Source organism: Lepisosteus oculatus, chromosome 23 (genome assembly GCF_040954835.1).
Source record: "Lepisosteus oculatus isolate fLepOcu1 chromosome 23, fLepOcu1.hap2, whole genome shotgun sequence".
Taxonomy (NCBI): Eukaryota; Metazoa; Chordata; class Actinopteri; order Semionotiformes; family Lepisosteidae; genus Lepisosteus; species Lepisosteus oculatus.
In genome coordinates, this window is record NC_090718.1 from 11617015 (window position 1) to 11632693 (window position 15679).

Genomic DNA, 15679 nt, shown 5'->3' on the forward strand with positions numbered 1-15679 from the left:
AAATGATGAATAACGTAGATCAGGTGCTTTAAATTATGTTTAAAGGTACTTAGCCTGAAATGTATTAAAAAGAAGTAAAGGTGAATTCCATTCTGAAAATAGCAAAGAAGAATCAATGTCTTGTCCTTCTTCAGGTGGTGTTTTTATAAATGAAGTATTAATTGGGACATTAATCTCCTAGTAACCGAAGTAACCAAAGCATTTTAGATAGATCAGGGGTCTCCAACCCTGGTAATGGAGAGCCCCATTGAAGTTATTCTTGAAGGTTGCTCTAAACTGCCTGTTTTTTAAAGGTTAGGAATGCTTATTTAAGCAATTGTTCAATTAAGCAAGTGATGTTTCAATGAAATGAACACTAGTCCTTGAGGGCTGAATAATATTCTGATTTGTGATCAAACTACTTCTAGAATTACACAATTGAATCACCCGTTCAATTGATCATCAGTGAACTGTTTCAGGCCTTTAGAAATGGATGGTTTTTGGTGGCTCTACAGGACCAGAGACCCCTGATATACAATAGCCCAGGTCATGAGACGTACAGCACACAGTTTGTAAATAAAGTATTCACACATCAACTTCTAAACTAAATGCTCCCAAAAAAGAGTGTTTAATGATTCTAAAAGGATTCATAATCAGAAATTAAACACTGTGATCTGAGTAACACTGAGTTAACAATCAAAGTAAACAATTTTCACTACATTCTAATGAAATACAAGAAATACTAACATCAGGCCTGATAATAAAGATGCGTTGTTTGTCTGTTGCTGGCTTTTGAGTGCTGAAATGCTATTACTACACTTCCAAAATAAGATCTGAACGCATAGCTTGTTCTCTGTTTCACACTCTGGCCCAGAACAGCTGGCAGAAAACAGCCAGTAGGGTCTGACAGACCTGCAGTGTTTGACTGGGACTTTTTGCCAGCGTGACAGTGCAGTGATCACAGTGAGCTCTTATTTTGCTGACAGCAATGGTTCACAGCACTTCACAGCCAAAAAGGGCATGGTCCTAACACAAGCAGTTTAATACTGGCACCTATTTCGTATATCAATGTTTTCCACTATACTGTATGACACACATTGTTATAGTGTAGCTATAGCACTAATGCATGACATTAAGAACAAAAGACTAAAAGATGAGGAGAATACAGAAGAGTACAAAGGAAAGGAGATTTTTTTACTAATTGTGCTCATTTAGTTATAACTAACTTAGATCTGAGGGGCCTATGAGTCTTGAAGATTCTAAGGATTCAGCTGCAATAATATGGTTTAGAAGCTTGCTCCAGACCTTTTGTGTAAAAAAAGTGCCTATTGTTCTCAGGTTCCATATGTACTTCCATTTTCCAGTTGTGCCCAAACGGTTTTGTTTCACTGCCGATATTGATGATTTGTTAGAGCTCAGGACCTTGAATACTCATATCAAGTCCCCTTCTGATCTCTCCTGTTCAGTACTAAGTGAGAATCATGTCCTTTGACCTGTCTGAGTAGGGCATTCCCCATAGAATAGGAATTTTCTCCAATAAACAGCATGGTGGCCAGAATTCTACACAGCAACCAGGATGACACCAGCACAGTCAGTATCAAACAACTGGACACTTCCAGCACACCACTTTTGCTTTTTACATTTGAATGGTCAGTCTGTTTCCTAGATCCCTTCCAGGATCCTAGATCTAACAGTGACATCTTCATACATTCAACTGATCTTCACTTGGTTATAAGCACTCAACTCACTATAGTTTCTTATTTTAACTCTTCAGTAATGTGTAACTGAAGTCAACAGGCCCTGTAGAACTCCGCTAAGGTTTGTCACACCACCCATTTGCAATATTCCCTCAGTTGTCAGTTTTACTCAGAAACACTGGCACAGTGGAGTTGGCCTCTCCTTTAACACCCAGTTTTCCCATCATAGTAACCACAATTCTTGGGGCTTTGAACTCAAGCCAACACCACTGCTCCATGTTCATGTTAATAAACCCTACAGTTTTTCCATCTTGCTCCTCACCAAATCACTTGATTTTTAACTATCTCTACTAGCTGATCCTATTTGGCCAGGGAAAACGGTCCTACAGGATACAGAAAGTTAACTTCAGACTGGCTGCCCCTTTGTCAGGGGTCTTTCTCCCCATTTATAACCTATGGCTGCTTGTCTATCTGATGTTCCTAAAGCCAAGAAGTACTTGGGGAATTCCTACACCTCCTTTCATACTAGACTCCAGACACAAACTGATGTCTTTTGTCCTGGCTGCTCTTATAAGCCTCACAATTAGCCCAGAGGGGTGATCAGTCACACACAGACCCAATCTCACTAGCTGCTTTCCTCATGTGGAATGTCACTCACTCTGAGTGCAAATTGCTAATTAAGAGCAGCTGTGAGTCATTCAACAGGCTCTTCCAATGAACAGTTAGACATCCTAGCAGTATCCTAAGTCAGGTCTAACAAGCACATTGTGGAAATCATGACATGTTTTCCTTAGATTTCAAGTCCCCACTTTGCTCTACATAAAACAGAATTCTGTAGGCTTTTTTCAATTGCTTCTGCACATTGTCTCAAAGATAATCAGTTACCACCAGGTGATAACCAGCAGGTGTGGGAGTCTTTCTTTTCCAAGATGGACAGCTGGATTTTGCATCTTAGTGGTCATGGGTTCTGTTTGCCACATCAGTGTGGTGGAAAAGCAATGCAGCACTTCACTAACATTTGTGGGCCAGATGGCCATCATTCTGGTATTTTTAATACTGTAAAGGGGATAAACAGAAGGAAATAGAAAACAACAAAACCCCAAAATGTTCTTAATTACAGACCAAATGTAAAAGCCCTTTCAGTCCAAACCCACAACCCCACTGTGTCAGGTAATATTTTGCTTGTAAAAATGTCCTTGAACACAACTGGAGTTAAAAGAAAAAGAAGTGTCAGTTTGAAAACTGTAGTGAGGAGCAGTTTGATCTCATTCCCAACTAGAGATTTCTAAGTTGTAACTGGCTGCAAATGGCCCGAAATGCCATTTATTGGTATGAACTGGTTTAAACTGCTCACCAGTTCAATCCTACTGGTAATAAACCAATTTAATAGTAGAATGTAAACTGACTCTTGAAAAGTGGTGCTGTGATAAACTGGTCTGTACTGGGTTGTGAAACATTCTGAACTGGAAGGAGCTGGTCACCAGTAGCTACAAGCTGAATCTTGTCCACTTAGGTTCCTTCTGTTTGTAAGTGGATTTTAAGTTCTCTTCCCCCTCTCCCTCCCTGCCTGCCTGCCTCCCCGTCTTCTGCTGATTTTCCAAGAGTGTTGTCCTCTGCTTCCTGAAAACTGTCATCCTTTCCAAAAGCCGATTGGTCGCCATAGCAACCCCCTACACACAACACAGCCAGAGCTGGCGTTCCGCGCGGCGGGCCGAGAGCCAGGCCTCAGAGCTGAATACAGGGGTCGCCCAGTCTGTGCGCTGGGGTAGGCTCACCCCAGCCTCACACACTCCGTCCCTGACCCCTCACAGCTCCGACGGCCACGGTGCCAAAGCTGCCAAACTTCACTCTGGCTTCACTTCTGTTGTCATTGCTCATGTTTGTTTGTTTTCCTCTTCTTCTCTCCCCCCTTTGGAAGGAGACCAAACAAGCTGCGATCCGTTAAGCACAAAGCGAATCGTTTCGCTCTTTGGAGTCCGGGTGACGGTTCGACTTTTTACTCTGCGTTTCAGAAATATTGCATTTCTCGGGGCGACAGCACCAACATCTGCAGGAATATAAGGATCTATTTTCCAGCAGATGGAGAGAAATGGATCTGTACTAATCGGCTTCAAGAGTCCAACCGCACATCACACAGGGCTCTCAGGTTCTAATGAATTTTTTCGTTCAATTAATTTGCCCAGCTTAGAATCTGTACCAAAAGCCCACAACAGCTGGGGGGGGGGGGATGTGTTTCCCATTACACATGAAAGCCAAGCCGTTGTTGCCTTTTGCTGGCAGAAAGCATTTTCTTTATTTAAACAACGCCAGACAATGTAAAGTAGTATTAGCAACATTTACTGACAGTCATTGGAAACAAGAGACTGTGCAGGCTGGCTACCAGGAGCCGCTGGCTGGGTTTAATGGTTGTTTTAGTCAGGAAAGGCAGCAGCTACCACTCAGGTCTATCAGATTACTCTCGCCCTCAAGGCTTACCTGACTGTCAGGCTTGTCAGGTCCAATTTTGTCCGAGTCAGAGCTTAGGACTGGGCCAAAATGGAAAGACAAATGCTCCCTCTCTCTTTTTTTCAATTCACTCTTTCCAGTCGGTTTCTCTGTGCACCAGGATGGGTTTTTCATTTCTCTCCGTCGGTCTGGTTACCCCTTCCCACTCTTGGCTCGTGTGGTTTGGATATCAGAGTGTGGCGCTGAAATGTCTGGAGGGAATGGTAATTGCACTTAATAGACACTGGAAGCAGAGAGGCACGTTGACCACACCGGCTCTCCACGAACTCGCATCCTCTGCCTGCTTTGTAAGCAAATATTTCGGTGCGGCTTCTAATTTGACGTTTAATAGAGCTCATGCGTGTCTCTACATGTTGGCTGCTAATTCAGAAGAATTTACTTTCCCTTTTTGAGTTGCAATGAGGAAAAATCTTCATCTGAGATAGAGGAGACACTCTGCAGGAGTGTATGCGTGTTTTAACACTGAATGCCCAGAGACCTGCTGTAAGAACATTTTCTGTTTTAAAGTTTCCATGTGAAAAGGGCCTTTCACCCCAATTTAGAGGCCTACTTGCTTGTAGTTCATTGAAGCCAGAATCTTATTCAACTGTCTCTCCCAATTTAACTTTTTTGCACTGGTTCTGTGATTGCTGTCCATCTTTACGGACTCCCGGCTATGTCATTGATCTCCCTGTCCATCTACACATTGTTTGTACTCGATGGGCAGCGGCTTCCATTCAGGTCCCAAGGCTTGGCTCTGAACCTGCAATTATTGTTCTGCTGTTCGAGGCCTGTGGAAGTATCTCTCAGCCCATATTAGATCTTGCAGGTCAGTCAGCACTGTTGCATCCTGCGTCAAGACTCACTTTTCTGAAGTAGGTTTTCATTCAGCTTTTGTGTTGTTTTACCATGCAGCTCCTTACTCTATTGTGTCATTCAAAGGAGCTAAATGACACAATCATTTTGTCATTAAAGAGGCTTGAGCAGCTTGGCTGGGGGGCTTTGGAGCACTGCCAGCGTTCATTCCTCCTCATGACCTCATGTCTACACACATTGAGTGTCTCCTTATACTCCCACATCTTGCTACCACATCTTGCGTGGTCTGCGTCTGCTTTCCAAAGCTATTTGATTTCCCAGCAGGATCCCAGCTATCTGCCTTCATTCCCCTTCCAGTGGCCTGTCTACAGGTTGGGATGTACCCAGCTTGATCACTTGGTACATCCTATGCTCTCTGCAGGTTCTCCCCTGTCCTGTTTTCTCACATCATTCTCTTGCTTCTCTTCACACTCTCCTAGTCTTTTCATTAACTCTCTTCACTACATATGGTAGGACCCTCATTGCATGGCAGCCAGCTTCCTCTCGTCTCATCTTCTTAGTCTTCTTACTAATGGCCAGTTCTCAACCCTTCACTCTCTCCCATTTCCTCATTCTCTCCAGCTGACACTGTTTGGCCAGAGATGCTTTTCTATAGTAAACCAAGCATCCCTGACATGGAGGCAACCGTTTCTGTTGTTTCTTTTCTTCACTACCTGCCCAGGTGTTGATACCACGCGACTTGCCAGTCTAGTACTCGTGGCCGAGATTAAGACAGCCTTTGCTGTATCGTCTTAAAGTCTTCCTAGCTTCTGGGTCCTACAGGCCTGTTTACCCAATTCAGAGATCCAGCAAGAAGGCCTACCTGCAAAGCGCTTACTCTCTTTCCTTTCCAGCTGAAACCTAGATGCAGACTAAATCCTTTTCTTCTCAACCAGTTTTCTAGGCCTTTAATTACCCTTAGGGATTCCACACAGAGCCTATCCTGTGATCTATTTTCCCTCACACAGCATTCCAATCACACTAAGGGCTCAAGACTTACTTTGGCCAGATGCGTCTGATTCTCCATCTTTTCTCAATATACTGGTGGCCTTCTTGGCTAAAGGCCACACCACTGGGCCTGGGTTGGAGCAAATATGGTGTCTTCCTCCTGGAGCCTCTTTCTCACTACACCAGCTGCTGCCCAGACCCACAAGACTCGTTGAGAGAAGAAGTTCTCTCCTTTTCAAGTCTTTAAATTCCAATTCCTTCTTTTGTTGTCGCTTATGCTGACGAAGTTTCTTGGGCCACCCTTCAAGGTTTTGTTACCTCGAAGCATTCGAAGCCCTTCAAACACAATTCCTCTGCTGTCTGGGAAAATAATGTGGTCGGTGGTGCCAGCACTGTTGATGTCAAGTTTACTCTGTGCCTCTCGTGGCGAACAAAGAAGATAGGAGAGAACAACTTTCCAGACGCCGAAAAAAGTTTGCCTTTTTGTGCTTTCCCAGGAGGAGACTATGACATTTCCACCCAGCTGGATCACTTGGTACATCCTACGCTCTCCCCACCAGAGCTGCAGTGGGATGGAAATGAATGTTCCTTAGACAGGGGGCGGGGTTTTTTATGAAGAACTGTCAGAGTGTTCTGCCAAACTGGACCAAACCTCTGGCAGCTTGAACCAATTATAACAGCTCAGACTGCACATCCAAAAACAACAGCAGCCGGCAGTTTCTGTGTTTTTTTTAAAGAAAAAATACACCTCTGTTTTTGCTACGTCAGACTTGAAATTATTTTTGTTTGTTTGTTTTGTTTTTCGGCTCAGCCACGAAATTTCACTGGGGCTCAATTTATTTCTATTTCTGTGTCCTTCTCCTGCCTAGGGCTGAGGCTTTGGGTTCCTAAGAGGTACAGACGCGCAGTGAAATAGAGAGTGGCCGTTTCACCTGCCGACTAAGAGCACAAGGTGGAGAGAGAGAGACAGAGAGACACATGTGGAGAGAGACACTCCAAAGCGGGCCTGCGTTTGGATTTTGTCTGCATCGAATAACAGTAGGACTGGATAAGGATAGTAAACGCTACAGCTCGGAAGAATCATCGATTGCAAAACCAGAGAGACCCTGTAAAACATACACACGAGAAAAACAGCTTTTGGGATTGTACTGAAGGAAAGAGACAGAAATAGACAAGAAAAACAGAGGCGAAAACTGTCAAATAAAGGCTCTTCTGAGTGACTCTGTGGGACAGTTCTGATATCTGGTCAGCAGTGGCGGCGTTCCAAGTGTCTTTGTGTGACACGTTGTGAATGAAGAAAAGAGTCCTTTTTAAAAAAAGGTCTGCGCTCTTAGCCAAGGGGAGCTACTGATATTTCAGACATTTAAGAGGACTCTTTTCCCCTGTCCAAACCCACTGGCGTGCTGGCTCAGAATGAGCTCGTGTTTCTGCGGGGTGGAGGAACAAGCGAGGGTTTCTTCAGCTTGAAATAAAGGCGGCCTTGTGTACGGTGAGGACGGGCAGCCTGACAGAGGGAGGGATTGAGGTCTTTGGGACCCTCCGCCTCACAGGGCGAGAACGAGAGGCCCCAGGGCTCCAGCGACTCGGGGCTGTCGCTGTGTCTCCTCGGCTGGCTCCAGGGGTCTTCTTCTCAGTGCTGTGCGAGAACCCGTGCAACTCACAAGCGTTGGCAAGACCACAGGGTACACGACACTGGGAGCTCATCGGGCAGGATTGCATGACTTTCTGCTTTGTCTCTTATTAATTAAAGAGTGGGAACAGTGAGTGCACCCTTGAAGCCCGTGGATAGTCTGGGATTACTCGTTTTCTGTGTGCTGTTTTACCTCTCCCAGTCTAACCTGCAGTTGAAGAAGGCTGTACTAGTGACATCAGGTAACTTATTTTTTTAGATCTGTTCATTTTGATGTTAACTCTTCATCTCGTTCTTTTCCCTTTCTTTTTCACCAAAAGATGTTCTTTTGTTAAAGATTTCCCCTCTGTTGTGGAGCTCTTGTGCACCTCCTGTGTGCTTCTGTTACACAAACTGCAGCCTAGCGTGGCAGCCAGCTCTCACCATGTGCCAGAAATTGTTAGTACCCTAACAATTACTAATTAACAATTAGTTAGTGTGGGGTGAGGTTAGAGTATGAGAATTGAAAAATGTGTTGCTTTTATTGAAGAACATAAATGAAACAGTGTGAACCAGAAGAAACCTATGTGTTTCTGTGAGGTTGCAAATAGCTTATTTGAACTTGAACTTGAACTTGAACTTTATTGCCTTATGTAACCGGTACTGGTACAATGGAATTCTTACTTACAGAGAGTCTCTCGATTGTAAAACAAGTGTTAAAAGTGCAAACAGTGCATCAAGACAATATACAAACAAACAGTAGACAATGTGCAAGTAAACATGTAGACAGTTTGAATGTAAACAATACAGACGTGTAAACAATGACTGGAGATGTGCAATAGTTAAGAAATCATAAAGAGGTAGATGGTGATGGTGTAGGTGTGGTCCGAGGGGGATGGCTAAATGTGTTCGCCAGTCTCACTGCTTGTGGATAGAAGCTATTGAAGAATCTAGTGGTAAGTGTCCGTATGCTCTTATATCTCTTGCCTGTATATTTTGTCTGTATGCAAAGACATGAAGCAGATTTTCAGAAAAATCCTTCTCTTTCATTTTTAATTTTAAAACTTTTCTCAATTTTGCCCTTTTTCTGTCCTAAGGTCTTATACCGATCCCTTTTTCCTGATTTAGACTGAGCTCCTATGCTTCTTTCTCTTTCTGACTTTCATCCTTATGCGAAACACTTACATCCCTTTAAAAAACAGGAGGACAGACTGCCAATGGGTGCCCTCTGAACCTGCTGTGGGCATGACCTTCTTGTCTTACCCTATCAGCAAGTAAGAATGAGGGAGTCTCTTCATGCAGACAGAGTTCGTCTGGCCAGGATGGCCTGTGGAGTGGACAGAGTGGGTTGCTCTTGTGTAATGGTTAAATACAGTGATCCACAGATGCAGTATTTAACCTCCCCCTTGTCTCTGGGAAAACACAACACCTAGCGTAGCCTCGTCCTTGGATGCCAACCAAAACTATCAACCGGGTGACTCTGGGATCTCCCACTTGAGGCCACACCTGGTACTCCACTCACATTGATTGTCCATTTCTGCACCACGCCTGGGGTGGGATCCAGGCTATCTGGACAAAATGCAAACCCTTGTCACATTTACTTAGACTCTGCATAATGCACAAGGTAGACCAACCAAATGACAATGCTCCTTTAAAACCCTGGTCACCTGCCTGCAACTTGTAGCCTGCTGTCAGATTTGTACAAAAGGCAGATCACTGAGCCAGACAAAGGACTAGAAATCTTGAACAGGGTTAAGAGAACATCCCTCTGGCTGTGACTGGCTGCACTGGTTTCTGGTTGGTAGAATACATCTTCTGGATGCAGACAGAGCCCCGGTAGCCTGTCACTGCAGGACAGAGCAGGCTATCGGGAGGGAGAGAGACTGAGATTGCCAATCAGCACTTGAGTTAATGTCACTCTGCACCACGATGCAGCTCTTTGTCAGGAGAGTGATGTTGGCAAAACCAGAATGTTTCATGTCTTCCCTTGTACAATACAAAGGATCCTGTTTTCCTTAATGACCAGACACAGACAATGCATAGATTATTTCTCAGCTGCTGCAAGCACCCCTTGATTTAGTTTTTGGACTCAAAGTGCGCCAAGTTCCGAACAATTCAAGAGCCAGCCTTGCACTGCCTTTTTTAATTGAGCTGTTTACGTCTCTGAAATTCATTTACATGTTGGACTCTGCAGCTATTTTTCTTAAATTTCTTTGAACACCTCACATTTTAGACTGTCCATTTATTAATCAGCTTGGTTGAGCGCTACGTCCACCACGAAAGCCAAGGAGGGCGAGGGAGCCTGTAGGAAATGAAGTGTGGTCAGTGTCTACAGGAGACTGGGCGTCAGCTGGTGAAGAGACCGGTTCTCATTGATAACAGGCTCTGGGGATTCTGACAATACCAGGGGAACTCTTGGGCTACTTTTTGCTTTCCAGGGAGCGATGGAGGCCCTCCCTCATTTTCTTCAGTTCTTCTTCCCCCTTATTCATTTCAAAGCTCTCTTTCTTTTGGAGGAACCTTGCACAGTCTTGGCGTGGTGTCAGATGAGTGTACATTGGGGTGTGTAGCCCCTCAGTGTGGAGCCCGATTCCCCAACTGACCCAACCACCCCTATCCCCTCTGTCTCTCAGCCCATTGTGCCGGTCTTCATAGAGAGTCCCTGTAACGATCAGTTAATGAATGAACTGGCAAATCAGACATACTGTACTGTATGCACCTTATTGGGCTTAAACGGAGCTCCAAATTACATTTCAGGGTCCTCAAGAACACCCTAATGTCTGCCTACATGAGATAAAGTGTCCATCATGATTGCTTTCGGTCATTAAAATTTGTTGTCCACTACAGCAAAAGGAAGTAAATGTGTACAGTTACACCCGTGGCATCTGTTCGTTGCTTCTTATTATACATGAGAATACTGTTCTTGGACCCGATAACTGTTCCCTTTCAAACACAGTTACACGTTTGAGTGGAAGAAGCTGTCAGCTGTAGCCTAGTGTCAAGTGTGGCCTATGTTGTAACTATGACAGTGCAGTGTTAATTATAACCAGATTTGTTTCGTGAGTTAATGTATTGTTTCCCTGACACCAGTGTGGAACGAAGGAGATGTTCCCACACAGCTGCAGGGTCCTGTCTATAAAAAGTGCTGGGAAATCAGGGCAGAAAGCAAAGAGGCAACAGACGCAACATCTGGACAGAGAACAGTATGTGTCTGTTTGCACAACACCGGATGAGATTATTTATTCGAATTCCCTTTTACTTTATTTCCACATCCCTATTGCTTTTAACTTCCAGACAGAGAGGAAAAAAAAACTATGTCCAGATTCTGAATTCCAAACTGGACAGCATACTGCAGTCTTACTATTGGAATTTTCTGTCCTTGTTTTGTGAAATCTTTTGTCTACTTACTCATAAAGCCCTTGAAAGTCAATTTCCCCCGTCTAATTTTTGGAGTTGATAGACTGTGAACAAGATGGTGGTTTTCTCTCTCAATATCAGAGCTCGTTAGGAGGTGCGATTATTGTTCCTGTACGCAGGGGGGCTGTCTCTTCCAGATGCGTTGCTATGAGAGCCGACGTGGGGGGCTGGAAGCTGGGGTGACATCACTTTCTGACATGGGCCTCACGTGGGAATGAGAAAAACTGTCACCTGCTCAAACCCGCAACGCAGCTGGCAAATCACTTCACTGACTGCACGAGCAGAAGCCTAGAACAGAGAAACTATGCTTGTATCCGTAATTACATGGGCTTCAAAGGCTTTCTGTTCAAGAAGCTGGATCGCGTCTGATAACAATACCCAAGGGTCAGAGCTGGGCAAGTTAAGGGAGACCAACAAGGGGAGTCAGGGAGGGAGAGGAAGAATGATGTGGTAGGGAGTGGGTGAAAAATGGAATGAGTCCAATTTGCAAATGATACAAAAATGTGGGGAGAGGAAAACTGAAAAAATAGCAAGTGAACTGCCGAGAGACCTAGACGAATTCAAGGCGTGGGCAGACCAAATACACATTTAACAACAGCAATAAGAGCTCCACACTGGGTGGTAAACAGCGACAGTCACACACACACACGAAATCTGGATGTTTATAGAGCTTCTTCTATGTGCTCATCAAGATAATAACAGAGAACAACATAACAGCCAGCAGAAAGCTTGGGTCTGTATATTGCAAAAATGTGGAATTTGAAACCAGAGCTGATTTGTCTTATAAGCTTTATAACATGTTAGTAAGGGCTCAGTTAGACTTCTGTGATCAGCTTTGGTCACCTCATGACCAAAAGGATTGTAGCCTTACAATGATGTCCGACAAAAACAATTCCTTGGAAATATACATGTATACAGACAGGTTAAGGGAGCTGAAAGCCTTCAGCTTAGAACAAAGGACATTGAGAGAATATTAAACATATAAGATCCTAAGGGGCAGAAATGATGCAGAGTCAACCCAGGGAGCTATTTTGTGCTCTCTGGAATCAAACAAGGACAAGAGAGCGGGAATCGATTTAGATGGAGAATAGGAAACTCCTCTTGCATAAAGAGTTGTGGGGAACAGACGGGCTGAGGATGCCCAGTGGGGATGCTTAAGAAGTTCTAGTTTCGCTTAGCTGCTATAATCCCAGACGAGCAAGATGTGCTTCTCATCTGTGTCCTTTTTCCTTGTGCTCTAAAAGCTGTGAGGCAGGGCAGGAGGGAGGGAGGAGGCTGTTTGGAAGAGATTCCGCCAGGCAAAAAGGATTTCCATCAGTGTTTCCTCCCAGTTACCCCCACCTCCGACTTCCCTCGCCACCCCCACCTTAACCGTTCCAACCTCCTCCCAGTCACGGGCTGAACCAGAATGAGCACACCTCACTCTCTCCAGTCTGTCCCGAGCACAGCCCTCGGTCAGAACCCAGCCTGTTTGCGCAAGAACTCTGGGCCAGCTTTCAGGACTGATTAACCCCACTGGGGCAGAGGGCTGATCCCGGCACCTTAAATTCGAGCTGGGTGCTGAGAAAACACTTGTGCAGCATTTTGAGAGAGAAAGCTGACCTGCAGGGGGCCTTGTGTTCCCAAGTGGTGGACTGCAATAAAAGACCTTTATTTGTTTCCACGCCTAATTCCAGGATTTAGTAAGTAAATGAATTTGTAAATCTTGTTTCCAGTGACAAGTAGGGCAGTGCTCCGACTCCGGCTCACTGCCTAGCTCCCTCCTGCTGTACTGCTCGCTGTCTGGATCTAAAAACTTGGCTCTCCTATTCCTCACTTCCTCTCTGAATGGGATCATGAAAGCAGTCTGGAGCTTAGTACACTGCCCGCATTAAGGATGGCTGAAGATTAAGATTGGTACAGTGGCCTTTTTTCAGGGTTTCAGTTGTCACGGACTGGCACTAACCAAAGTTTGGCCTTGATATTGTACAGCCTGGCAAGAATCCCTGGCATCACCTGGTTTGGATGTTAACACAGTAACCCGGGTGACTGCTCCTGTGGCACCGCTTTGTCCTTTAATGCTGTACGGAACTGGCTGGTGTTTAACAATCTTGGGCTCAGGCTGAACATCTCTTTGACAGAAGGGGAAGGTATCCTTTGTTGCTTTTTTGGTTTGCTCTGAAAACAAAAAAAGAGCAGGACTTTGGGACATCTGGACGGTGTGACCTGAACCAGTTAGAAGAGAAAAAATCACAGCCCTCTTGTTCTCCATGGCTGTTTTATGCTCACATGGAAGGGCAGAAAACTGAGATGGACCAGTCCTATCACTCGGTCACCCCCAGCGTGAGAGTGCTGTTGGCTTCGATGCTGAAAACCAAAATCCAGATCATGCGAGAGGTAAAGATGATAGAGAGAAAGGCTCTGTGTGCTACTGTCTTACTGTCTGTGTTGATTGTTTACGATCAGCAAATAAGGAAAGTAAGGGGAAAAAAACAAGTCAGAAACCACAGAAACCAAGGATGGTTGGCTCTAATGATGAAAGGCTAATTTTCTTGTGTTTTCTTTATACAGTTTTACCATTTTAGTATTTGAGGTTGAGTAAGAGTCTGCTTGTCTGCACTGCTGCTTTCTGTGGGGTGTTTTGTTTTGATAGATTTTAGATAAAGCCTTTAAGAGCTTTCTTTCAAAAAGTCTGAATTCAGCTCCCAGCTTCACAGAGCAGACGTGAACCTGTCTGCAAAGGGAACAGTACTTGTATCTCTTTTCTTGAAACGTACTGCATGCTTTGAACCTGAATGTCTTGAGTTTAAGGTGAGGACACATTTCAGGGAGTAAATAGGACATGTGAGAGGTGACTAAGGTCAGATAGTGTGTTTTGAGCTTACGAGAGGAAAATACGTCATCGAGAGCTGTATTAGACGTGTATGTACAGTCATTTCCATCTCACAAAGCTTCAAGTCAAACACCTCAGCTGTGCCTAGAGAATGTAACTAGATTTCTGGATTCTTCTTTTCTGGAACCAAAAATGCTGGCATTTTTTAGAAAAAAAGCTGTATAACTCCATCTTGACTACAACTCACCACAGAGTAGAGTCCCAGTAGTCCTGAAAGCCTAGGGTTGGGGTTTGTGTGTAAGGGGTTATCTCACTGATGCAAAAACGAAATAAGTGTGCATTTTCACTGTTAAATCAAGGAAAGCTTCTTCATATTTGGCAGCCAAGGTCACTGTTACAAACACAGTGCACATCTCTCAAGGGTCATTCTTTTGTTGTTTTAAGATGTAAGACAGAAACTGCACACTTCACAGGTCTGTCCCCCATCTTCTCCCCTCTCTCTGAATGGCATTGCTCCCCCATGTGGAGGTGAGTTGAATGCAGGACCAGTTTTCCACCCTAGAGGGTCTGCCGAGCAGTTGAAAAAAAGCCATTTGTGCTCCTGTGGCTGGAAGTCTTGTTGGGGTGTTTTTTTTTACCATGGAAACAAACAGCCAAAGTTGATGGAACATTTTAGCCAGCAGAAAATGTACTGGAAAGTCTTAATCACAGTGGGGGGGGGGGTTCTTCCTCTTTTGCCAGGCAGACAATTAACGCCTGTGACGAAAAAGGAAAAATTAGGGCAAGAGAAGAAATGATTCACTCTCCCACTGGGACAGTTATTGCTATATCTTGCGGAGAACAGAGAGCTTGTGATATTTAGAGATGGACCCTAAAAGTGACACACGAGTTTTGGAGATGCCAGAGATACGGTGGAGAGATGTTGTCAGGGTGTCTTAAAAGGGGGGAACCTTCGTGTTTAAATGTGGGAAACTAACCAGGAGAGTCGAGACTGGGCAGGGCCTGTTAGTGAAGTAGAAACCAGAGACTGATAGAAAAACTCACAGCTTAGCTCAGACAAGCTGAGAAAGAAAGGATATAGGCTGGAGCTCAATGAAAATGTTATTGAAAGGCCATATTAACATTTATCCATTGCTTTTAAAGTGGTCTGTAATTAGTAACTGTTGTGTTCAGTTGGATAAAGTCGTGGCAATTTGGCAAGATCCTTCCAAAGATTGTGAGGGAAAGAGCCAAGATTTGTGTTAATTCTCAGCTATGGACTCAGTGAGTCAATTTACCGCTGCAAGCACAGGCTGCACTCTCAGCAAAAGAAAACGGACTGGCATTGGGGTGGACTGTGTTCCGCCTCCACCTCTCCCTTCCCCTCCTCTCTGAATCACGTCCTTTGCTTCTGAAATGCGAAAGTTGCGAATAAACAGCATCAGTCCATAGAAGGGCTCCGATCTCCAAGAGCAGCATGCGGTTCTGATACAGCAGGGAGAGGCTCGGAGTGGGAATCGGGGTCTGTTACGAACTGCAAAAGCTAAAGATGGGATTAGGAACCAAAAAATCCGAGTCACATCTGCTGTTCAGAATGAGTTTGTCGGGATTTTGATGGCAATGCCCTCTGACACCAATGCACCCTGCCCTCACTGTGCAGAGTATCTGTGACAGACTGCAGAACAATAGACACATCTTGGAGTGATTATTCTGCACCACACATCACCCCTGTCAGCATAAGATGACTTTCTAAACTTTATTGATCCCCACAAATCCCTGATTTAAAGGGGTTGGGTCAACTCTTCTGTTTTGCACTACAAAAAGCAAATCAAGGCTATGATCTCAGCAGCACTATCTGGACTGGGAGCTTATCACTGTAATGACTGTCCTTGTATAGCA

General features: G+C 44.5%; 1 protein-coding gene across 20 annotated transcripts in view; it reads left to right on the top strand.

The window, feature by feature from the left end:
- The window catches only part of LOC102693393 (pleckstrin homology-like domain family B member 1), a 107735-nt gene that overhangs the window by 4567 nt on the left and 87489 nt on the right, over positions 1 to 15679 (top strand). For 6 of the 20 annotated variants that reach the window (XM_069183040.1, XM_069183043.1, XM_015337488.2 and 3 more), the window contains exon 1: positions 12686 to 13365. The exons of 2 other annotated variants lie outside the window; for them this stretch is intronic. In XM_069183040.1, the coding sequence (XP_069039141.1) occupies positions 13258 to 13365 (108 nt within the window). In that variant the 5' untranslated portion in view covers positions 12686 to 13257. Of the gene's footprint in view, positions 1 to 6845; positions 7836 to 12685; positions 13366 to 15679 lie in introns of those variants that run through there. 12 more of the 20 variants (XM_015337491.2, XM_015337492.2, XM_015337487.2 and 9 more) reach the window with 4 other exon arrangements.